We start from the raw sequence: 26720 nt of genomic DNA, 5'->3' as shown, positions 1-26720 counted from the left end.
CCAAAGTTGTTCACTAGATTTGAGGTCAGAGCTCTACAGCAGGAGGCCTTCCACTCCAAGCCATGTAAAGCATATCTTCATAGAGTGTGTGCATTTGATCATTTTCAGGCTGGAACAGGTTTTTGTCTTCTAGATCAAGTAAAGGTAGAATTTTATGCTACTGCATCCAGAGACAATCACATATGAGTGGAAAAGTCAGGTGTCCCGATACTTTCTGTCCATATAGTGAATGTTTTCAATCTGATACTGCATCTGAATGAACTGTCCCATGTTTTGGACCTGATTTAACTGACAGGGGACTTTTCAAAATTGTGATAAGCAAAATCCAATTTTTTGGCTTCACATTTTGTTAGTAAACCATAAAAAACGGGAACTTGCATTGTTCTAAGTAATTTGTGCACTAAATCTGTATAATTGTTTTCCCCAAAAAATGACAGATCTTCTAAATCTGTCTTAGAAATCTGTGTTTTTAAATGTCATTGAAAGCTGATTGGCAGACCGATTACTCCTGTGTGTGTTTTTTTTTCGTTACATTTAACTTTTTTTTTAAAGGTTTATTGTAATATTTATATAATGTTTTGTTGTTAAAATTGTTTTCCTACCATGCTACACACTCCATTCTACAATTCTTGAATCTGATTGGCTGGAAGGTGTTGATTTAAATGTATTACTGTATTTTTCATTCAGGGAACATTTCTCCCCTCTTGAAGCACGATGCTAAATTGTGCTGGTGCTTTTCTAAGCGCATGGCACATCTCCGAGTGATGTCATCTATCCGGGGAGGCATTAACAGAGATGATGTCTGTTACTTAGTGACAGCAGAGTGCGTGAATCTGATGAGATCGGGAAAAAGCCCTCTATCGGACTGCAACGTGTGACATGAGTTGACATGAACTGATTATATTTCATGCTCAATTACCGCCTGTGTCTCTTCATAGTGGTCCCTATAACCAAAATCCTGCTCTACACCAAGTGCTACAACTAACACCAATAGAAGACAGCAAAGTTTTCACATAGTTTTCAATATAACAGCTTGTAAATTTTCAGAATTATAGACTGTACACAAGACGTCCTCTTGTTCTAATCCATAATTCCCCTCTGGTTGGAACACTTTTGTGCTTTTTGTTGTTGCTGATGATCTCGTGTCCTACTCATTAGTGACCTTGGTGATCCAGGGCATGAAGGCGGACACTTTGGTGTACACACCTGGAGAATCTTGCAGCCTGCATGCGTGACCCCAGGACGTGACGCCGTACACTATCCAGCTAGAACCCCTCTCGCACACCAACGGGCCGCCACTGTCGCCACGGCAACTGTCCACATGGCGGCCGCTGAAAGCCGAGCCGGCGCACAACATTCGGCTGGTCAGCTGATTGCCGTAGTGACGCTCGCAATGCCGCTTACCGAGGACCTGGATGGCGGCCTGCTGCAGGGTTTTAGAGTACGCACGACCTGAGGATACACACACACACACACACACACACACACACACACACACACACACACACACAAATATTAGAACACTGATTATGTGCAGATATATAATTTTTTTTATATATAAAATTGGTGCATGTACATACTGTCCTCATAGTACAATTAAAAAATTTATGTATTTTTTTCCTCATTCTAAATATTTCAGATTTTTTTTAGTAGCAGTTTTTGTCAAAAACACCAACAAAAGAAAAATTCCAAGGAACAGTTGACTTCACCAAAACAACAACATTTACAGCAGGGAAGTGTGTAGATAAACGGAAAATTTCAGGGTGAACTTTTCGATACTCGTTCAAACAGAGATGTGGGCGAGAAATAATTCTTGAGTTTCCTTTTTCTTTTTTAAATTGTTGAATTATAAACTCATTCAAGGCAACATGATAATCCGTACACAGTTTTCACACCTTGTGGAAAAAAACAGAGTGAGGAGAGAAAAAAAAACGTATCAAACTGTAACACATTTGTACATTTAATACATTAATTTATTCTTTCGTTTTTGTTTTTAAAATTGAACTTGTGCTATTTTACGTCTGCAGACAAAATTGCACATTGTTTGAATTTTATAAAATTTTATTATTTGAAGTTTATTATTCCAATTAATCTTCTGTCTTCGTTCACGACAATATTGTTTTAAAGAAACATATACAAACGAATTATGACTTTGTTACCCCCCGACCCCCTCCCCCCCTTTAAGGTCTAAAGTATTTCTGAACTTAATTATATATAAATTCTACATGTTTAGACAGAATTTGTGGAGCATCTCTGTGGGCATGGAGACACACCCGGACAGAACAGTGTTTTTCTTTTTTTTCCTTGCTTTCAGAAATCCGAATGGATTGAAAGGAATGCACATTGAGTGCCATGAATTTGATCTCCCTGACCTTCTTTAGAACAGCTCATAAATCAGGGATGGTATTCGCAGCAGAACATTACCATTACAAACTGACGGACGTCACTGTGAAGACGTGTGTGATGGCACAGATGATTTTTCCTTAAACCAGGCAGCTGGACAACTGAATCTGTGTGTGTGTGTGTGTGTGTGTGTAAATATGAGTGAACATACCTGAACCCAACTGTTGGGTCTAATATGTGTCTGGATATTTCATACTGTATCCATTTTGAATATATGAGTGTGTGCATAAGTGATGGACACACATGATCACACACACACACCAGTCATTACCTCCTCACTGATATGGTTCTTATACCATATAATACTCTACATCTGTCTTTATTTAGACAGACACATAAAAAAACACATAAATGTAAATCTCCACAAGCACATTCCAAAATTCAATCCATCTTCCCAGAAGAGTGGGGGTTGTTATAATGGGAAGTGTGGTCTAAATATGGAATGGAATTTCCAAAAAGCACATACAAAATGCTAATAAACGATCATTAATAAAACCATAAAAACCATTATGATGGGGGTAAATTTGTATATATATACAGTATATATTCACGCACACATATACGCACGTTTTTGCAGGTTATCTGGAAAAGCTACTTTACGAATTAGCTGACATTGAAATGATTAGAAATATTAATTAACTTAAAGCAAATTAGTATTTTATTATATGTTTAATTTCAGCCTAGTTTTTGTGTGTATTGTTAAAAGGAGGCTCAGTGGGTTAAAAAAGTGATTGTGTGTACACTGTATCTCTCACCCGTGTCTCCCCAGCCTGTAATGTAGCACTTGGTCAAGTCCTTTGGTGCTTTTTCCCTCCACTCTGGCAAGCAAGCAGGAAGCACAGCGTGACTCTGGAGCACGCACTCCACAACGTGACCCCTGTGACCTCCGCGTTGCGTCAGGCGCAGCAGAGCGAGGTCGTAATCGCTGCTCTGTGGACGATAGCGAGGATGTATGACGATTCGGTCCACACCATATTCGTCCTCGTGTTCTTCGGGGACGAGGGTGTGATAATCGCCCACGCGCACTTTGTACGTATTGGTGCTGTTCCCGTACCTGAGAGGGCAAGAGACAGAAAGAGATTTACACACACACACACACACACACACACACACACACACACACACACACACACACAATATACATTATGCAGCACTGCATTAGAACTGTCAACATGTCACTCCTCCTGTTCTGGCATGCAACTCAAATGACTCCAATCCTTCTCTCAGGAAGGTCCTGTCAGGCAAAGCAGGAGACGAATTGAAAGCAGAGATACAGAGGAAGTCGCCTTAAACGAGAGAGACGTTGGTGTGTCTCACAATTTCCGCACACCTTACCTATACATATATCACTGTGTCCTGTGTAAATCTAATGTTCTGTAAAAGGCTGGCAGCTAGGAGATCCTGTTAACATCCCTGGCATGTATGTAATATACTCTACACTGTACATTTAATCCGTACGCCTGAGTGTGTGCTTTTTATTCTTTCTGCAGTGTGTCAGCGTGTGTGGTCACTAACAGCTAAAAGTGTCGCTGCAGAGCGGAAACGAACATCCTCTGCCAGACAGGCGGGGCAGTGTCCCCTTACAACACGCGAGGACTTTTTTTTTTCCGGAAGCGATGCTGCCTCCTTTGGAATGCCGAGCCGCTTAATTGCGGTGCCAGCGGAGGATCAGGACGGCCTGATTCCTTGGAGGGTCTGCGCGTTCCGAAGAGGGCACTGGCGCTGTGCCATCGCAACCTGGGCTGTCCTCAAAACTAGCATAAAGAGGTTCAGAGATAATCATAAAAAAGGTGTGACACACACACACACACACACCATATACTGACACCTATAGGCAGGTCACATTATATTTAATGTCTATCTGTTTACTGAGGACCAGCAGAAAGTTCAAAAACGTCAGCATATGCAAGTACATTTACACCATCCAGCAGACGCTCTTAACCGGGGCAGCATACAACTGAGGGGTTGGGGTTAAGGGCCCTGCTGAAGGGCCTAGCAGTGGCAGATTTTGGTGGTGACATCACTGGCTGATCGTTAGCAGGTTATATTTTTTCGCTAGTTTTCAGTCCAGCGTCTAATAATAACAGCAGGCGAAGCGACAGAATTTTCTCAGACTGTTATTACTGTCCTGATCACAGTGCTGGAGTTTCATCACGGTTGGCCAATATTACTGAACGGGCCTGGGGGGATAAAAATAAGTCTGCTGTTTGTTTGTATTTGTGTGTGTGTGTGTGTGTGTGTGTGTGTGTGTGTGTGTGTGTGTGTGTGTGTGTGTGTGTGTGTGTGTGTGTGTGTGTGTGTGTGCACAAGTCTGTGTAATGTCACACTCTACAAACCAAAGAGACCCTATTTTAGTCCTGACAGCTCGAAGAGCCTGCAGTGATAGAAAACACATTGTTGTACACGGTAATAACTGCTATTAATGTACGTTTGTTTGTGCAAGTGTCTGCGTGTGTATGAGTGTGTGTGAGCGAGTGTGTGTGAGCCATAATCGTGCTCTGATGTCATGGCTTATATTTTGTGAGGGCTCTTGGATCACTTCACCGTCTCCCCTGTGGTGAGTCTGGGGTGAACGCATTACTCATAGTTATGTGGAAATTCAGGACCTGTTTCAGATCACTGACGCAGGAGAGGAAAATAAAGGCACAGCGAGTTTCCCTTTTATACAACAAGATATTGTGCGACTGAGAGTTTCATGGCGTTCTTCAACGGCCACTTTATTAGGAACACCTGAATTCCTTCTAGTCGATCACGTTAGTGGCAGCTGCAGATCCCAGTAAATTACATAGATGAGAGACAGAGATGCTGAAAGAGAAATATACTAAGAGAGATACATAGAGAATGACAGAGAGTGATACAGAAACAGAAAAAGAACTAGAGATACTGAAAGAGAGAGAGAGAGAGAGTGAGAGAGAGAGAGAGAAATAGAGAAGTGTAATAGCGTGAGTCTAAGTGACAGTGATGAATTGGTCTGTTCTGCCAGTTCTCTCAGCTGAAACCCATTTAATATCAAAAAGGAAGTCATGTTTGTGTGTGTGTGTGTGTGTGTGTGTGTGTGTGTGTGTGTGTGTGTGTGTGTGTGTGTGTGTGTGTAAACTGTCGGTCGGCCTGCAAGTCAAGCGGAACTACGCTTACATCATGAGCTACAGTTACACTTCCACAGAGTTTTATATACACACACTGCAGCAGAGGCTTTTTATATACATATATTTTATACACAAGTCCTTAAACAGAACCTTTTCATCCTTTATGTGTTTTTGATCTTTTATCAGTTACTTTACTGTTGTGGAACTTGCAGGATTTATGTTTCTGTTTTCACTTCGGTCTCATGTTACAGTCTGTTAACAATTCATGTTGATTTGAGTTACGTGTGTGTGTGTGTGTGTGTGTGTGTGTGTGTGTGTGTGTGTGTGTGTGTGTGTGTGTATGTGTGTGTGATGTTATGTACCTCTTGAAACAGTGTGCTGATGTTAGCACCCAGCAGCTTCTGATCAGAGTGGCTCCACACACCAACCTCCCATCTGACTGAGATCCACGCAATCGCACTGCAACCTGCCACGGCCACCCACCCCTACAATATCATCATCATCATCATCATCATCATTATCATCACCCTCATCATCACTATCATCACCCTCATCATCATCATCATCACCCTCATCATTATCATCATCATCATCACCCTCATCATCATCTGCACCCTCATTATCATCACCATCATCAACCTCATCATCATCATCACCCTCCTTCTCATCATCACCCTCATCATCAACACCACCCTCATCATCATCATCATCATCATCATCATCATCATCATCACCCTCATCATCATCATCATCGGCACCCTCATTATCATCATCATCACCATCATCATCATCACCCTCATCATCATCACCCTCATCATTATTATCACCATCATCCACCTCATCATCACCCTCATCATCATCATCACCCTCATGATGATCATCATCATCATCACCCTCATGATGATCATCATCATCATCATCATCACCCTCATGATGATGATGATCATCATCATCATCGTCAACCTTATCATCATAATCACCCTCATGATGATCATCATCATCATCATCACCCTCATGATCATCATCACCCTTATCATCATCATCATCACCCTCATCATCACTATCACCCTCATGATCATCATCATCATCATCATCGTCACCCTCAGCAGCAGCAGCAGCTTTACAGTAATAGATTATACATATAAATTAAGTCCCTATAAGTCAGACAGCAGCACCAGAAAGATTCCCTGAGACTTCATAAGAAAGAAACCTTGAGAGGAACCAGACACAGCAGGGAATCCGTCCTCATCTGGGTGACACTGAATGTCCATTTATTACACTTCCATCATTATTATCAGCTGTTCACTAATGGACTCTTGAATGCTATTTTTCTTGTCAATTGCAGCCTGAAGCCACTGCAGCAAACTGTTTATAGTAACTACAGCCCATCATCATTATCATCATCATCATCATCATCATCATCATCATCACCCTTAATTAGTAATAAATTGATTTATTATTTGAATTCTATTTTATTTGAATGGACGACAACATCTGCTCTGACTCCTTTTCCTATTCCACCATCTGTCTCTCATTCAGTCTTCTTGTCAATCCTCTCATCTCTCTCTCCCTCTCTCTCTCTCTCTCTCTCCTCTCTCTCCTTCCTCTTTTCTCCTATAGCTGTACACTGTGTATTTATTAGAAATGTTTAGAGCTGTCCCACTCTGCTTACCGGAGCGAGTTCTGACCACCAATGATCCTCTTCCTCCGAGTGTGTGCGGGCCTCAGACCACACACAGAGCTTGCGACATCTGCAAGCACACACACACACACACACACACACACACACACACACACACACACACACAATTTATAAATGCATACACACACTTTAGAATGACAGGTATGGACATTTCTTTGTGTTTGGTGTGTGTTTGGTGTGTGTTTGGTGTGTGTTTGGTGTGTGTGTGTGTGTGTGTGTGTGTGTGTGTGTGTGTGTGTGTGTGTGTGTGTGTGTATACAGATTTGAGATTGACTCTATAAACTAAACTCCACATAGATTAAGCGTGCGATTGTGTGTTCGCGTACGTGGGTGTATTCGTGTGTAGGTATGTTCACGTGGGTGTGAAAATAGAGAAAGCAGTCTGGTCTGGTGTGTAATTGAATGATTGGAGTGTTTAGTGAAATTTAACCACGTATCCTTTGTGTGTGTGTGTGTGTGTGTGTGTGTGTGTGTGTGTGTGTGTGTGTGTGTATATGTGTGTGTGTGTGTGTGTGTGTGCATGAGTGGGGCAAAAATTCCTGGAAAAACCACAATTTTCCAGCCGTCCACCTTCACTTTCTGTCAATCATTTTCGCGTTTGTTCAGATGGTAAAAAGATTCACATTTCATCCAATAAAATTCCCATAAAACAGTTTTAATCTTTGCTGCATGTTGAAATGCTACAAGTGATGTGTTGTAGCAGCTGTAAAATCCAAATCTGGTCCAATCTCTATAAAATCCTGGATTTTACCCCACCTTTGACCCGGGTGTTGTTATCCTGTTGCCCGTAGTCACAAATCACTCCGGCGTCTTCGCTATGACGACAGTCGTGGCTCCCAATTGGCTGCTTGATGCAGTCGGCCAAAGAGCGCTCGGCTCCTGTGCACTTGACGTTATCGATGTGAATCGGACCGTTTCCTTCTCCAAAATAAGCCATGACACGAGCTTTGGCCTCACCACTGCAAATGATAAATGAAAACCATCAAAAATTGCACTACACCTGATAAGATGTGTTACAGATCATGTATAAGTGGTGAAAAAAAATCAGGTGTGATCATTGAATCCAGACCTTAGCAAGAGTGTGGGGTACAGGGGTTATTCCCACTAATAATTCCCACTCTTACTTTAGTAATGACATTCATTCTCACTGTATGAGATTCTTGTGTGTGATGCAGCGCTCTGTTATACTGTGTTTCTCTAAGATATCGATAGTTTCTATAGCCGTGGTGTTATAATGATGGTATTAAGAGGTGGATTGATCAGACAGGACACCACTGAAGGTCTAGATGTGAAATGTACAACCCAACACTGATAAACCCAGTAGGAAACTCGAGCAAAACCAATATATGACGTGAAAAGACGTAAAGAACAGAGTTATGTGGAGAACACAAAAGAACGAGAAGCAGTGCTGGAAATCACGAGTTGAACCGAGGAGGAGGAGATGATCGTGGAGTTCATCGTGATGTGGACTGTAATAAATAATTATTTTTTAAATAAGACATGAAGGATGTTTTATTTCCACTCAGTGATCAGGAAACAATAAATTCTCAGAAGAAATACATCCTGATTCCTGACTGACTTTTTTTTCACATTGCTGTGATGGTAACACATTGGAGCACATGTGCTTGTTATCAATTTGGCTGATGAATACACACACACACACACACACACACACACATTGCTTAACTCCCACTGTAGCAATGTAGAAGAGAGGATTGTGTCATCACAAACTGCATCAATATCTTAATCCAGCCTAATACTTATGATTTCTATATCCTGGCTGACTCCTCATGAGGTCGGTGTGTGTGTGTGTGTGTGTGTGTGTGTGTGTGTGTGTGTGTGTGTGTGTGTGTGTGCACGCTTGTGTGTTACGGTGTTGCCACTCATGTTCTTTCTCTGCTTGAGATGTTTTAAATTACAAACATATGTGTGGGGGGATTCAGTAAAATCTTATTATGATAGTGTTTGTGTGTGTGTGTGTGTGTGTGTGTGTGTGTGTGTGTGTGTGTGTGTGTGTGTGTGTGTGTCTGTTTTATCATTTTAATCATCTGAGTTTAATAAAAACACTTTGGTTTAGAACCAAATCTCTGGCTTTAATCTTTATAAAAAGAAAAAAAACAATATAAAAATCCTCCGTTCTCACACACAGAGCGGATCAGCAGTGATGTCATGGCGCTCTTGCACTTATGCTTTCCATATGCTTCAACCTTTAAAACGTGTGTGTCGTTGTGTGTGAGTGAGTGTGTGTGAGTGAAGGAGAGACATTCTTAAAGTCAGAGTGGGACTAAAAGTTCATATTAAGTAAATGCTGTCTACAGTCTATGGACAAAACTATTGCGATACCAGACTTTTCCAGCCATATTTGGTTCTTCTAAAGAACCAAATGCACACAATAAAAGGCACACAATTGTAGAGGATGTCTTTTGATGCTGTAGCATGACACTCCCTTCACTTAAACTAGGAGTCCCAAACCTGTTCCAGGATGACAATGCTTTGGGTTGGAGTGGAAGATCTCCTGCTATAGAGATATAAACCCTATTGTACACCTTTGGGATGCATTTTTCACACTGGCTGAATCCCAGAATCCTTCTCAATTGAACCTACATCAGTACCTGACGTTACTGACACCCCTGTTTCTGAATGAGCACAAATCTCCACAAAATCTAGTGGAACATCTTCCCAGAAGAATGGAGATTATTATAACAGCAAATGGGGACTAATTGTGGATGATGACGAATGACTTAGTTTATTGCCATTAATAATTTGCCATTAATTTTTATGCCAAAATCCATTCAGAATGGCAGCATGTATAGGAAAGGGTAGGTGGGGTATTTTTTCCGGCGCCAAGCTGTAATCTATACGCTAATAAATATTTGCAATTATGGCATTCGGCGTTCTCACCTATCCTGAGCACGTTGCTCAAAAGCCCAGCAGTGGCAGCCCTGCGATTTGAACCAACCTTCCAATCAAGACTCCAATATCTTATCCAGTAAACTATCACTTTCCCAAACAAAGAATCGAATCGAAATAACGTCCACGTATGCTCTTCAGCCTTTACCTATTAACGCTCAATTCGTATTCCATGCTGGCTGTGCACGTGACCTTTTATGGCATTTTGTGGGCGTCGCTGTATTCAAATGAGCTGTTTATTAGCGAGGAGAGATCCTAACTAGCACGGATATTAAATTATTTAGTACAGATATGAAATGCTGACAGTATTTCCCTACACCGTATTCACACGTACATAAATCCACATCGGGGTGTGTTTTAATGTGGTAATGTTGGTGTGGTATTTTTCCGTGTGTTACCTGTAGCCCAGCTGTCTACACACCACCTCCGCATCTTCATCTGTCCATCCGTCATCGCAGATCGTCCCCCATTGGCCGGCCACTAGAATCTCGACACGCCCTTCTCTCTCGTTCTCCCCGCCCACCAATCGAACTGGTACACCTGAAACAATAATCACACACACACACACACACACATGCAATTATGCGTCCTGTAATATACCCCCTAAATGTGTATGCGACAGCGAGAAAAAATTGTAAAAGGATCTCAGAAATATGAGTCAGAAAACCAAATGCAGATAATAAAACCCAGATCGCACATAAGCCAATAAGTAGGACCGGTGATACGATATTCATGTGTGTAAGTATGAGAGAGAGTGAATAAGAAAGATATTCAAAGAGCAAGAAACAGAGAGAGGGAAATAGAGAGAGAGTGGGGTAACACAGTAGGGACAGCGGAAAACCACCTGGCAGTCACGCAGGAGGGTGAGGTTTCTAGTCAGGGAATGCCTGCTATTTCTCATATATTTGGCCCTCACACATACACACACACACACACACCATAGATTATAGACTCCATATGCAGAGTCTGACCCTAGTGTTCAGCTTGGCCCCTTTTCAGAAGCAGTCTAATGAATGTCCTGTTGAATTAACCTTACATCATACATCGTTAAATTACACACACACACACACACACACACACACACACACACACACACACACACACACACACACACACATATTTATCTGACATCGCACATGCTTTACAGAGCAAAACCACGTATTTCCAATTAGCTGCTGATTTGGCATTGAATATGAACACACACACACACACACACACACACACACACACACACACACATGGTGGCTTATATCGGCTTACACATGGCCGATGTCAGAGTCGTTCTGATTCTTTAAAAAAAAATAAAAAAAAACAAGTAAAAGAAAAATCCTTCAGTTATTCCCACATGCCAATTAGATTTCCTCATGCCAGAGAAATACGGTATCCTTTTCCTGTTCACTCCTCAGCCAAAAGACGTGGAAACATTTATTATTATAAGCCTTAAAGCTAAAATAATAAGTTTATACTAAGTTTATTAACCCCCTTTTTTGTTCATTCCGAGGTTTAAGTGAACATCGCTGCACATGTGAAATCTTCAGTAAGCCTCTGATGATCAGGATTGTGGTGGTTTCAATTTGGCTACTAGTTTCAAGTTTATTTATATAGAGCTTTTAACGATGGACATTGTCTCAAAGCAGCTTCACAAAAATTATGTGTGAATTCTGTGTTTATTTTGTTCGAAAAATAATTTCACAAGTGGAATCCAATAAAAAAAAAATGATAATAATCCTGAACGGGAAATGCGTAAAAGGTCGGATGACTAAGAAACAACAAAATCTAAGGAAAACAAAATGCCAAAAAAACAAGATAAAAAAACAGGAAATCAAACAAACAAAAGGAACTTTTTTGTGGAGACTAATTTGACACAAAAACGGAAACTGCTGAGGAGAAAAGAGACGCAGGAAGGAATTAACAAATAACATGACGTGAGTGGAGACATGGCAGAAACCAAAACAAGAACACATGACCAAATATACACGGAAACATCACGCACATGCGCTAGTACTTCAACCTTTGACACGTGCAGGGCAAATAAAAACCATCCAACACATATCGCTAGTTGAGAACAATTCGAAAATGATGTAGCTGAGGTCGAGGAATGGTCAGTGCCAGAATTCTTAACATGTCATGTTTACAGAGCTGCGTTTTCCACCTTGGGTTTTCAATGATCAGTAACAGCGTTCAAATAAAATTTTGGGCCACATTCACTCTAGATTTAAATCCTTAATTATTTTAAGTAATAATGTAGATCCAGATTGAAAAATAACTTTGTTTATTTTGGAATTACAAACTGGAGCTTACTGAAATTACAATTTTTTTATTTTATTTTTTTTATTTCTATGTAAAAATATGATTATGCTTTTTATTTTGCCTCGTTTGGCCCTTTTGGCTAACCACTTCACTAGTATACAGTACACGATTTTTTTGCTCTTGTTAGCTGATTGTCTGCACCTGTACCTTGTTAGTCTGTGGTTCTGAGGTCGTAAGGGTTAAAGTGTGTGTAGGTGAGGTGTGTTCATCATGGCTACTTTTCATAGACAGCGAACAGAAAAACACTTTTATAGAAAATTTATTTTAGCCTGTGTGTGTGTGGGGGGGTAAATTTAGGGTAAATTAAAAAAATAAAAGGACGTCTTTGGTGAGATGAATACTAAACACCAACACAAAGTAACGAGGGGGAAAAAAGAAAAAGAAAACGTGAGGCAAAATGTGTTTGGAGTCTTTTGGTGAATACTAAGAAAGGAGCGTGTGTGTGTGTGTGTGTGTGTGTGTGTGTGTGTGTGTGTGTGTGTGTGTGTGTGTGACAGAGAGAAAGAAATCGTCTGAAAAAAACCAAAACAGCAGGAAACAGTACATCAATGTGTTAAGAGTTTTTCAAGGACCTTCTGGTGCTTTAAAATCTAGTTTTTCTCTTCACAAAGCAATAAAACTCCATATGCCAAAGATTACAGAAAGGGTAAACACAGCAGGACACACACACACACACACACACACACACACTCTTACATATACACAATGAGGGTGTTAGAAAGAGAAAGAAAGCCAGCCCATCTATTAAACTGTACAGAAGTTAGCTTTGTTATCTTTTGTGCTGAAGAAATTAGCCCAAGGCTAAATATTTATGGTTGATGTTACTGTCCTCACGTGTGCTATGCTAACTCTGGACTGCGTGTCCAAGACAGCTAATATTACCACAGCTATATAAAAAAAACTGTGTACCCAAATGTTAGCTGTAATTAGATATGATTAGGTTTTTCAGCTAGCGAAGCTGTCTGTCAAGTTACACTATATAGACAACAGTTTGAGGACACCTGATCAAAAGACTCATATGTGCTCTTTGAATATCCCATTCCACATTTAGTCCCAGTTTGCTGTTATAATAAGCTCCACTCTCCTGGGAAGATGTTCCACTAGATTTTGTGGAGTTTTGTGTGAGATTTCATTCATCCACAAGTCTGGTGTGGTTGAGGTGAGGATGCCTGGGGTGTAGTCAGCGTGAAAAATTCACCTTAAAGGTGTTCAATAGGGTTTGAGGTCAGAGCTCGATAGCAGAATGTATCTTCTTCTGGACTCTAATAATGTTTAATGGTTTAGCATTTTGGGGGGTTATGTTGTTCTAATGCTAACGTTACAGAGCTAGCTCAAGTTTGCTCATTATTTTATATTGATAATTTGGTTTTGTCAGTGTTTAAGCGATTTCTCATTGGGGAAAACGGCTTTGGAACGTAACCACAACAATAAATGGGGGATTACTGTACTAAGTATCTACTGAAATATAAGCTTTGGTTTGGTGACCATGAGGCCTGTATCTCATTGCTTTCCTGCCTCCTGTATGTCCATAAAATCAGGTTTTATCACCACAGTACATGCATTAGAAACCACCAGACTCCATCTGAACCTCATTATGAACCCATAAATGCCATTTTCCCAGTGTTTAAGCCCCTTTGACGATGCACTGGCATTGTTTTATACCTCCTGAACATGGAAAATAAATTAGTATTATAATTAGCTATAAGCTTTTATTAACTGCACTGCTCAAAAACATTTAGGGAATGTGTAAATCACACAGTGGATCTCGAAAAAGTGAAAAAGTTGAAAATCTTTACTTATATACTTATATTCATTATTATAATACATATTATTATTATATGTTATATATTGTATCAAATACTTATATTTGTGTAATCAGTTGAGAAAAATCAGGAAAATACCATAATGTAAGTCTGTAGGCAAAGTCTATGGTCCCCATGTATCTACATGCACTCTTGACATCATCTGGACATGCTCCTGATGAGATGGAGAATGGGGAATCTCTTCCTAGACCTGGATCAATGTATCAGCAAGCTCCTGGACAGTCTGTGGTGTTACTTGGTGACTTCGGATGCTCCGATGCATAAAGTACTAGAGCTTCTCAATCTCACGTTCTGGGAAGTATGAGGGCCATTCAATGAGATCAATGCTCTCATTATCCAGAATCTTCCTACACTCTTTGTCTTTATTAGGCCAGGCGTTGGAATGCACCACGAGCAGCACCAGTGTAAGGTCTGACAAAGGCTTTGAGGATTTCTCCTGATACCTAACAGCAGTACTGGCTAGAACGTGGAGGTCTTTATGACCCTCCAAGGATATTTCTTTTCAGACCATCACTGACGCACTACCAAACTATGGCCTGGATGATGTTGCAGGCGTTCTGGTGGTTTCGCTTTAAATATGACTCCAAGTAGGACCTCGTCTCAGTAGTACTGGATAAGACACCGTAAAAATGTCACGCTAAGCAACTCTAAAGGTCCCTGCATGTAACAATACTATTCTGCTGCACTTCAGGGGGAAAACAATGGTGAAGAGCAGGATAATGGGAAAATCATTAGCTCTTTATGGAGAGCAATGGGAATAACGCTCAAGAAGTTGATCGGCAGCTGGAGTCATAAAAAAAAAAACATCTCACTCCGACTGCCAGGGTTTCCTTTCCTCTAAAGACAATCAAACACAAACTCAAAATGCTCCCATCGGTTTCAATTGTGAACGTTACACTGCTCAATCTACGTACAGACTCATTTACTTATTATGTCTATGATACATATTTCTTCCTCACTGTGAGCTGCAGAGATTGTAGGAAATGACACAATGTATTAGAAGGTAAGTCAAAAACGACATCAATAAATGATAGCTCATGCTTAGCTAACATTGTAAATGTGTTAAAATTAGAAATATTTTTTATTACTGTAATAAAAGATAAAAGCCTCTGTTAAGCCATGTACAAAATTATAACTATATTTATTACTAATATAAAAAATCAAAGCCTCTGTTAAGCTTTGTACTAAAATTATATTTAATACTTATCACTGAAATATAATCACAGCCTCTGCCAGGGAATAGAATTACAGCTAATAATATTTATCTGCACCGTCAGTGTCGAATAATGTAGTATTTTAATACAACACTTTCATGTAGCTGTGTAATAAAGTCACATACATAATATTCAATAACAACTTTGTTATTAATGTATATTTGTTAACATTCATATTAACAATAGATATTATTTTTATAATGATTCCTCTGGAAAGTGCCGATGTGGGCAGCAGTTAGTGGTGCACTAACAATTGGTGGTTATATGGTGAAATAAGTGCAAGAAGGAGTGTCTGTGTGTGTGTGTGTGTGTGTGTGTGTGTGTCTGTGTGTGTGTGTGTGTGTGTGTGTGTGTGTGTGTGTGTGTGTGTGAGTGGGTGTGTAAGATCATACTGGTAGGTACTCCATGTCCGATGCGCTGGGTGCTGCAGACTAAAGCCACGTCCTCGGTGTGTTTGCAGTCGTGTCGAAGCCACTCTCTCTTCGCACAGTGTGTGAGTGCCGGCTCTTTCCCTGTACAGCTCACATCATCCAGTAATATCGGCCCTGACGGCAAGCCGAAACGCTCCGGGTTCACACTCTGGCCTGATCTGTAAACAGAACACATACATTACACACAGACAGACACACACCCAGAACTTATCTTTCCAGATGTCTGGAAATTGGACTTTGGGTCTAAATGTCATGAGATCAAATCCCAACCAACTCAAGCTGCAACTGCTGGCCCTTTACACAGGCCCTTAACCCTGTAGCTCTTCAGTCGTATGGAAAACATGTAAGTTGCTCTATACGTCTGCCAATGTAAAGGCATCTGCCAAATGCCATAATTGTAAATGGATAAAAATAACGATTAGTTTTTGTTACATAATTTGCACTACTAGATGTAGAATGCTGCTGCTTCAACTCCTACAAATAGATAAAGCTGTTGTGACGTTCTTCTTTTTTAATTCTCATATTAAATATGTGAGTCGACTAATTTATAATTATTTATGAAGCAGAGCATTCATTAAGAACACTGATTAAACTGATGGAAACTTCCATCAGCCAATCAGAATCGAGTATCAGACGGGGTGTTTTTTTTTTTTTTTCTTTAAATACATAAACATAAACATAAAATAGTGTTATTACAGTGTAAGATGTTTATAGAACAAATAGTAATGCTGTATGAACTGTATATCTCCAGGTTTATAGATATTATATAATTAATCTGTAAAACTTTACACCTGTTAGTATTATAAATATTAGAATTCTATTTCCTGTGGATCTGTGTGTGTGTGTGTGTGTGTGTGTGTGTGTGTGTGTGTGTGTGTGTGTTACCTGTAACCCAGCTGTCTGCACACGACCTGGGTGTTGGTGCTCATCCAGCCGTCATCACATACCGTTCCCCAGCGGCCTTGATAGTGAACCTCCAGCCTTCCCTCAAAACCTCCAGCCCCACCTACCAAGCGCACCGTTCCATCTGAGACGCAAACACAGTGGCATGTAAGTGTATGTTTGTGTATCAATTAGAGATGTGCGTCCTGTAACTGACACTGATGCAATTCGCATCTTGATGCACAGTCAACGATATGATACATTAAAGATACATATGAATCGGCTACTGATGCGATACGATCCACCGCTATTGCGATTTAGATTTTTTTTCCCGACACAATGCGATTCAATGAAATACGATGCGATGAAAAAATGCTCTGCAATTCGATATGGTACAGACAGCTCACTTTAAGTTTTTTGGTTTAGACAGACAACAAATGATGAATTCACTTAAGTGCCTTCTGACTTCTAATGCATGGCCCCCTGTTCTGTCAGCTGGAAGACGCAGCTCTACCTCTGCCATGTTAATCTGTATTCTATGTGACTCTCAGGACACGCCTCCGTAGTGTTGTGATGCGAAGCTAATCAGTGAATCTTGCAATCTCTCATGTTTAAACCTGTGAGCGGTGTGCAGGAGACTCCGGCGTCCTCGCTGTGATCACAGTTGTGTTCTCCCCACGCTGTCTTCTGGCACTGCTCTATAGAGAGTTCATTTCCTGTACAGCTCACTTCGTCCAGCAGCACCCGTCCCACACCAGCGCCGAAATATGCCCCGACCCAGGCTTTCGCCGTGCCACTTCACACACGCACACACACACACACATACACACACACACACACACACACACACACACACACACACACACACACACACATATACTGATAAACATGCACAATTCTATAAACACACATTGGGTCACATAAACACATGTTCATCATGATAGAGAACTCTATATAGAGATGGACATAAACACACACACACACACACACACACACACACACATTTGTGCTACAGATAATGAATGTAAACGCACACAGGCGTCACCGCCCATAGTAATGCCTGTTCGTGTTAGTGTCTTCGGTCACAATTAGGCTGAGAGAAGCTGAAACAATGACCCTCTATCTTTCACACAGACCACACACTCTGTCTTTCTCATTCTCTTTCTCTCTTTTCTCCCCCTTTCTTTGTCTCACTCCTTCTTCTTTCAGTCTTTCATTCCAGTCCTTGTTTAATCTCTATTCTTCAAATCGCCCACTTTTACTTCCTCCACCCTGCCTCATGCTCACTCTCTCTCTCTCTCTCTCTCTCTCACTACTCAACACATTTGTATGAGAACCTCTTGTTCTCATTTAAGTGAAGGTTTTACTGTATGTCTTGATTTAGTGGAAGATTTTAGAAAGAATTTCTTATTTTCTTACTTATTCATGTTGGTCGAAGGGTGCAAATACTTATGGCTCTGACTGTGTCTTCATTTCTGTACATTTTACTTCTGTCTTTTTTAATTTAGTAGACAAACTTCCCATGAAAATAATATTTCAAATCTTCTCTCTCCTAACACACACACACACACACACACACACACATATTCCTTCACAGCTACTTTCACATAGGCCCCGGAGTCTCACTACATCACAAGTTTGTTTAAAATACAACCGTGTGTGGCCTGATTAACACTGTGTGTGTGTGTGTGTGTGTGTGTGTGTGTGTGTGTGTGTGTGTGTGTGTGTGTGTTACCCCAGGCCAAGCTGTCTGCACACAACCTCAGCATCGTTACTGTCCCATTGGTCATCACACACTGTGCCCCACTGCCCCGCATGATACACTTCCACTCGGCCTTCATACACACTCGCTCCTCCGGAAAGACGCACTGGAACAAATGACGCAGCTACACACACACACACACACACACACACACACACACACACACACACACACACACACACACATACATATTTACAAACACAAACATATGTCATCGTCTCCTTGCTGATGCAAAAGTACAATTATCTGTACATGCAGCACCACATTATGACAAAAGGAAAAGAGGATTCTCTAAATGCCTACATTTTTTTTTATAGAAAATTAAACTTAAATATCAAATGTGCATAAGTTTATGCATCTGGATTGGGGGATGGTTTGCAGCTCTCCGTGGCAAATCCGATATATAGGTGTGTCTGTGTGTATGCAAGTGTGTGTGGGTGTATTTATGTGTTTATATGTGTATATGAGTGTGTGTGTACCCTCCACTGGAGTGCAGGTGACAGCAGCAGCCTGTTGGTTCTGGCACTCTCCTCCATTCCAAACTGATCGAGGGCACTGCAGTAAGTCAGCTTCGTCCCCACTGCACCCTATCGTCCTCCAGTGCACTACAGCCAGAGGCAGCCTAGAGAGGGCGCTCACACGGGCTCGCGCTTTATACCTAAAAGGAGAGGACGTGAATGAAAAAAGTTTAAACGTGTTTGTTTTCTGACACTGACCTGAAAAACTCACATTTATTATTGAATGATACACAACGACTTGTACGTTGCAAATACGTAAACTACATACGTTTCTATAAAGTGTCAATTCCTGTGACGAGATTCTTATGTGACATTTTCAGAAGGAGTCGTCCATGTCAGTGTCATTTTGTTGTTTGTTGGTAAACAGTAGCTGGTACGAGCTGCTTTATAGATACTACTGTTGAACAGTTGAATGTGAAGTAATATCGTAAGGGAACTGTGTTTTTTAGATTGCGATAAGTATGACAGTAATGAGTGTGTGAGTGCCCCTGCTTTCTATTTCACATTTATTATTCATCAGCCTGAATCAATCTGACTGGAAAAGCACCATTCATTATTTAGTGAGGGCAATGATTTGCTAGTGTGTGTGTGTGTGTGTGTGTGTGTGTGTGTGTGTGTGTGTGTGTGTGTGTGTGTGCCAACTTGTAAATGTTAATCTCACATGCACATTAAGCTCATAAATGACCTGAGGGTCTTCTGGCTTTCAGTAAGAAACTGATATATACACGTGTGTGTGGAGGTGTGAACGTGACCTCTGACCTTTCAAGAGACAGCATGACATTACTAGGTCTAAAAGAGTATGGCTTCATGGTTGTATGTTTGTTAGTATTTTCATGGTAGTATGTTTATGGTTGTATGTATATTAGCATGTATATAGCATGTTTATTTAAAAGTACGTTGGTCACTATATGTTTATGTAAGTATATACATGAGAGTATGTTAATGAGAGTATGTTAATGAGAGTATGTTAATGAGAGTATGTTAATGAGAGTATGTTAATGAGAGTATGCTTACAGAACTACGTTCGAGAGTATGTTTGTTTGTATATTTATAAGTGTGTGCTTACAAGCATGTTTTTTAGAGTAAAAACCCCAAACTCACAGTAACAGTAACAACTGGATAATTAGATTTTCCCCTAGTTTTACTTATCTTGTTATTATTTTTCTCTCTTTATCTGCTAATCCTCTGATCAGTGAGGGTTTTATGTGTGTGTATGTGTGTATGTGTGCATGAGTGTCTTTATACTTACCCTTGCCCAAGTTGTCGACACACCACATGAGCGTCTCTGTCGTCCCAGTCATTGCTACAGATCGTCCCCCATGCACCATTAATATACACCTCTACTGTCCCATCCAACTTAGACCTGCCACCCGTCAAGCGAACAGAGCCTACACACACACACACACACACACACACACACACACACACACACACAATAAGCACTCCTGTACACTTTACTGTGTGCACCTGCAATAATCAATTACTATAAATAAATCATATTTTTCTATATTTCTATCAAATTTCAAGAAAAAACTGAACATCGTAAACTGCTTTTCTGACAGTTTATGTTTTACTTATTACTGCGTAATTATGTATTACGTTTCGTTTTAATTATTACGTAACGTGTTACGTTTTCATTATGCTTTATAACAAAATATTGAAATAAATGATTCCAATTATAATAAATAAAATAAATGATAAATTATATAATATTCCACCTTGCCATAAGCACCACTTTGCCACTGACACCCATGACAGGCGATACTCTCATTCCCACACTGTTTATAACACATAAGAAAAACAGCAATTACACATGTAATAATTGTCCTATGTCCTCAATGCATGGTGCTCGGACCCCTTAATTGCTGTATTATTATCTATATTGTAGTATTATACTATAATATATATTATACTATTGTACTATTGCTATTTGATTAAATAACACTAAACTATTATTCTGCTCCGTGTGTGAGTGTGTGTATGTGTATATAAATGTCTATGTGAAGCTCTTGGACAAACTTTTGCATATGAATCACAAATTTTTTCTCTCATCGACACCAAAAAAACCTACAGTTCACTATAAATACTGTAAAATGGATATGGCTTAAAGAACATGGTTATGTTCTTCATTTTCTCTGTGGGTGTCAGTGTGTCACCAGGGTGTAACCATATATCTGTGAAAAGGCTCATAAATTTTTATTTCCGTCTCAACTAAAATAACACAATGCACAAGGAGAAATAGGTTGATGCTCCCAGGGGTTTGTTTCTCTGACACCATAAAAAAGCAGATTTATTTGAGCTGCTATTTCAAATTTTCCATTTAAAATATATAATATTTCTACATTATTACATAATGTATATTAAATTTATATTTCCGAATAAACAGATTAGGTTTGGACAAGTTTTGGGACATCTGACTTTTCCAGTCGTATCTGGTTCTTCCCCAAACTGTTACCACAATGTTGGAGGCACACTTTTTATACAGTAGGATGTCTTTAGATGCTGTAGCATTAAATTCTCTCCACATGAACTGTGAGACTCAAACCTGTTGCAGCATGACGATGTGTCTGTGCACAAAGCAACTCCATGAAGATCTGCTTCATATGAGATGGAGTGGAAGATCTCTTGACCTCCACTGACCTCAACCCTGTTAAACACCTTTGGGGTGAATGTGAACGCTGACTGCACCCCAGGCCTCCTCACCTCACCTACATCAGTACCTGACTTTACTAACACCCTCCTGGATGAACAAATCTCGCCAAGCACACTCCAAAATCTAGTGGAACATCTTCCCGGAGGAATGAACTTTATTATAACGGCACATATGTTCCGGTGTCCACAAAACATTTGTCAATATATTGAATATAATATGCAGTTCTTAAGAATAGTACTGTATAGAAAACGTTTGTCACGGTTGATGTTTTTAGGACGACTACACCATCATGGATGGTAAAAAAAGTGGCCTACTTTTCACGGTGTGAAAACCCGGCTCAAAGTAAACAAGTCCCGAATGCAGAACTGTTACTTGGCACTACATTATTTCCATTCAAGCTACTACATTAATTACCATTTCAATGCGCTTTTGTTAGACAGACTATTAATCTAGACATCGTGTTCGGCCACGTTTGTCCCCTGAGAGGCCACGCCCACAGGCTTCAATTTTTACAAATCTCAAATGTCTTTCTGTCTTGTCGAACATTCAGAACAGACAATCGCCTTCTGCTTTGTTGCTTTCTACTGTAAACTCAGTATAAGAATCTATACAGTCAAAAAAAGTCCAAAGAAAAGTCCTAAAAACATTTATTTATTTATTTATTTATTTATTTATTTATTTATTTTTAGCTACTTACATTCTTGCACACAAATTTTACTTGTGAGCTGCTACAAAGCCGAGAATTCCAAAATAATACATATATATGTCTTGGAAAACTAATACAGCACATTCAACACACTCAGATTCACTTAAGCTTAATTATTAATATACATAATAGACCAAAGTATTGGGACACCTGATTTTTTCCAGCCGTATGTTGTTCTTTCACCAAACTGTTGAGGCACACAGTTTTATAGGACGTATTTAGCATGACATTTTTATCTTCACAACTAGGAGACCCAAACCTGTTCCAGCATGACAATGCCTCGGTGCACAAAGCCAGCTCCATGAACATATGCTTTATCTGGGTTGGAGTGGAAGATCTCCTGCTGTAGAGCTCGAACCCTAATGAACACCTTCGGGATGAATGTGAACACTGACTGCACCCCAGGTCTCCTCACTTCACCTACATCAGTACCTGACTTTACTAACACCCCTGTGTTTCTGAATGAGCACAAATCTCCACAAAGTCTAGTGGAACATCTTCCCAGAAGAATGGAGGTTATTATAACAGCAATTGTGGAATGGGAGATTCAGAAAAAGCATTTGTAGATTATGGATATTATTCATGTATAATGATACGATATACAGTATTAACTGTGATTACTGTAAAAAAAATATATATATATATATATATATATGACTGCAAATCACAGGTAAAAAAAGCGATTATACATTATGCTATTATTTAGCTGTTAGCCAGCAAAGTAACAGAACCACCAGATTATTTTACTTCCACTTGTGTCCCATGTGTAGGTTATTAATTTTTATAGCAAGCTGTTAAGAGAGAGAGAGAGAGAGAGAGAGAGAGAGAGAGAGAGAGAGAGAGTCATGCTTTAAAAAGCAGGGTAGGGTTTTAAATGAGAGAATTTTATTTCAGTCTATCACGGCAGCTCATGTGAGTTGGGTGACTTCATCATGAATCTCTGCATTAACTGTTAGTTGAGATATTGACCCCTGATCTATAATCTATTGTGTGTGAAGTAATACAATTTTGATGTGTATCCAGCAGAACCTATTGTGTAAATGAGCGCCCTACACTGTTAATGTAGACCTTTTGTACTGTAGACCGGGTACTGAGACTGAGTGTGTGTGTGTGTGTGTGTGTGTGTGTGTGTGTGTGTGTGTGTGTGTGTGTGTGTGTGTGTGGAGGTAGGGGTAGAATACCTTCCTCGTGGGCTTGAGGTTGTTTGGGTGATTGCTTGTCTGAACTTGCCTCTTTCTGAACTAACAAGCTACAACGAGTTGGAGTAAAATAATCAGCATGTCACTGAGGTGATGTGAAAAATGTAAAATGTATAAACCCTGAAGCAACTTTTATGATCTTGAGCATTTATAAGCCTCACATTCTTCTGCCTCTGTATACAGACGATTTAGTTTAGGAATTGATTAGCTCACCAGTTGTTTTATGCACAAAATGTTCCTGGGTTGCATCATACTATTATTTATTAATATCAATTCAGAGTTTACCGATGAGTGCTTCATATACCCCCATGTATTCTTTATATAATCCTAATATACTTTTTATATAATCCCAATATACTCAATACTAATCTCTATATACTCTTTATATAATCCCATTATACTCAATACTAATCTCTATATACTCTTTATATAATCCCATTATACTTAATACTAATCTCTATATGCTCTTTATATAATCCCATTATACTCAATACTAATCTCTATATACTCTTTATATAATCCCAATATACTCAATACTAATCTCTATATACTCTTTATATAATCCCATTATACTCAATACTAATCTCTATATACTTTTTATATAATCCCATTATACTCAATACTAATCTCTATATACTCTTATATAATCCCATTATACTCAATACTAATCTCTATATACTTTTTATATAATCCCATTATACTCAATACTAATCTCTATATACTTTTTATATAATCCCATTATACTCAATACTAATCTCTATATACTCTTTATATAATCCCATTATACTCAATACTAATCTCTATATACTCTTTATATAATCCCATTATACTCAATACTAATCTCTATATACTCTTTATATAATCCCTATACACCCAATAATTAAATCCAATTCAACCTATACAATTATATGATCTATATGATCTATATATAATCCTTATATACTCATTCTAAATCCTTATATACTCTATATATAATCTCTATGTGCCCTTTATATAATCCCTATATAATTGTTTATATAATTACTATATATCCATTATTTATTCTCTATACAGTAAACTCTTTCACATCACAGTGTTGGATTGTGTAATGTTCCAGATTTCATCTAAATGTGGTTTTAAATCCAAATAAAATTAATAAAAAAAAACTGCTAATGTGGATTTGTATTGAGAGTATTTACAGAGTGAGATGTTTTAACTGCAGATTTATAGTGTGTGTTGTACACACACTGTTTATACACACAATAAACACTTTAATACTGAAGTGAAGTTTTTCAAGTTGAATTATTGAACTGAAGTTTCACTCCGTGACATAAATTAGTGTTTTATAGTTTTATATTCCAGTTTATAATAATTCAGAATTAATAAACTAATCAAACTTAGTCCATGTCTAATTCAGTTAATCAAAATCAGAAGGTTTTTTTGGTCACATGAGCAACTCAAATGAGTGAAATTGTGTCCTTTTTCAGTGTTTTTTTTATTTCAAATCTAAATTTTTGACTGAATTTTGAAACGTATTGTGGCACCAGGATCTGAATTTGATAATTCAAATTTTATTATAATCACAATATTATAATATTGTGTGAAATTTTAATCCCATTGGAAAAATTGAAAAAATGTCCCAAAAAAAGGTTAAACTTTGTATATATTTAAATTATGACTTTCTGATCGGACACAAGTGCTGAATAAACCCTTCCTGTGCAATGAGTTTATTCAGATTATTCAGTTAGAATGAATTTGAGTGTTAATCCGAATTACTAAATTTGTCCGGATTATTAGTTTATTATGATCTTAATTGTTGAATTTTCCCCCATCGTGCATCTGCATCCAATAAAAACTTGAACACGTTAATCTGGGATTCTTTGGGTGGAAACGCGTGAGTGATCCTGCAATTGGATTAGTGCATCAGATCAGATCAGATCGCGCGCACCGTGCAAGTTCACTAGGTTCCCTCCAAGCGCGCGGTGCACGTGCGTAATTGGGTAATTAAACTCCGGTAAGTGAGGCAGCGCGGTGCGCTCGCGCGTGTTCCCCTCCTGAGCGTCTCCGGTTGTGCTCGCGCGCGTTACCTTGTTTGCAGTCGCAGTAGCCCCAGTCGACGCGTCCACGCGCGTTGCGGAAGAAGCACCAGGGACGGATCCTGGCGTCGGGGTTGCGGCAGAAGTTGTGCACGCCGAGCCCTTTGCCCGGATGTCGTGCGGTCACGTCGCTCACCTCGGTCCAGTTCATGCACCGCGCGCCAGACTCCGTGACGTCCACCGAGCCGCGGTACGAGGCGCCGCCGCCGCGGCCCCGCGCGCACTCGCTGAACGGGCTCAGGAGCGGGGAGGACGGCGGCACGCGCAGCAGCAGGAGGAGGAAGAGGGGCGCGAGGAAGAAGAGCTTCGGGCGCGCGGAGGAACCGGAGCGCGCGCTCGCCTCCATCACCGGAGCGGCACGAGCATGCTTTGAACCCAGCGAGGGAAGCGCGCGGGTGCGTGTGTGTGTGTGTGTGTGTGTGTCAGGGGGAGGGGGTGCACTCGTGGAAGCGCGTGAAGCGAGCGTGAACAGACTGACCCTCTGATAATGATGATGATGATGATAATGATTGACGTGCGCACCCCCGAGTCACGTGACCCAGAAACGCTCCTTGATTATTAATATAAGCTCTATAAAAAGCGAAATGGCGGCAATGACTCCTGCAGGATAAAAATAGTAGCAGAAACGAGCTTTTCTTTCTATCTTTCTATTTACCGGCGTGACCTGCGCGCTTTCGGGGAAAAAAACAAACAAAACATTGTTGTTTTTTTTCTCACTCCTTGAACGAATTGCACAAACGGCACAAAGGGCCACCTGGGGTCAATAAAAGTGTTATATTCTGTACTCCAGTGGTCTCCAAGAATCTTCACAGTGTGAGAGTGAAGATCTAGACAGTGTGTCTTTACTGAATAAATGCTGCCACCTGGTGTTGACACCGCCGTATTGCAGCTGCACATTATAGAATCCTCTACGTGTTTCTGAATGCAGGTTGTTCTGGGTCCCAAATCTGTTCATGGAGAACCTTCAGTCCGCTGAACAATGCAGTGTTATTTTGTTCACTAATGTAACTAATACTTGTAATTCTCTTATCCTTTATTATCTTCCT

General features: G+C 39.9%; 1 protein-coding gene across 1 annotated transcript; it reads right to left on the bottom strand.

Annotated features, from left to right (window-relative positions):
* On the bottom strand, window positions 1–26147 carry prss12 (serine protease 12). The gene is made up of 13 exons (XM_046842824.1): window positions 25666–26147; window positions 20291–20429; window positions 19003–19181; window positions 18497–18647; window positions 17379–17557; window positions 16765–16906; window positions 15841–16037; window positions 10500–10641; window positions 7948–8150; window positions 7162–7240; window positions 5852–5974; window positions 3159–3457; window positions 1–1452 (listed from the first exon to the last, which is right to left on the bottom strand). The coding sequence occupies exons 1-13, from the start codon at window positions 26018–26020 to the stop codon at window positions 1148–1150; spliced, it is 2493 nt and encodes an 830-aa protein (XP_046698780.1). The 5' UTR covers window positions 26021–26147; the 3' UTR covers window positions 1–1147.
* Window positions 26148–26720: the final 573 nt, after the last annotated feature.

This window comes from Silurus meridionalis, chromosome 28 (genome assembly GCF_014805685.1).
Source record: "Silurus meridionalis isolate SWU-2019-XX chromosome 28, ASM1480568v1, whole genome shotgun sequence".
In the NCBI taxonomy this organism is placed as follows: Eukaryota; Metazoa; Chordata; class Actinopteri; order Siluriformes; family Siluridae; genus Silurus; species Silurus meridionalis.
Note: the sequence above shows the minus strand (reverse complement) of the source record. Positions and strands in the feature narration are given on the sequence as shown.

Coding starts and splice junctions, on each gene's coding strand:
- prss12 (XM_046842824.1), bottom strand. CDS start 26,020: ATGGAGGCGAGCGCGCGCTCCGGTTCCTCCGCGCGCCCGAAGCTCTTC. Junction 16,907..17,378: donor CTCCTGCACACCGCTCACAG/GTTTAAACATGA, acceptor TTTGCGTCTCAG/ATGGAACGGTGCGCTTGGTA. Junction 3,458..5,851: donor TCAGCACACTGTTTCAAGAG/GTACATAACATC, acceptor TTGCCCTCTCAG/GTACGGGAACAGCACCAATA.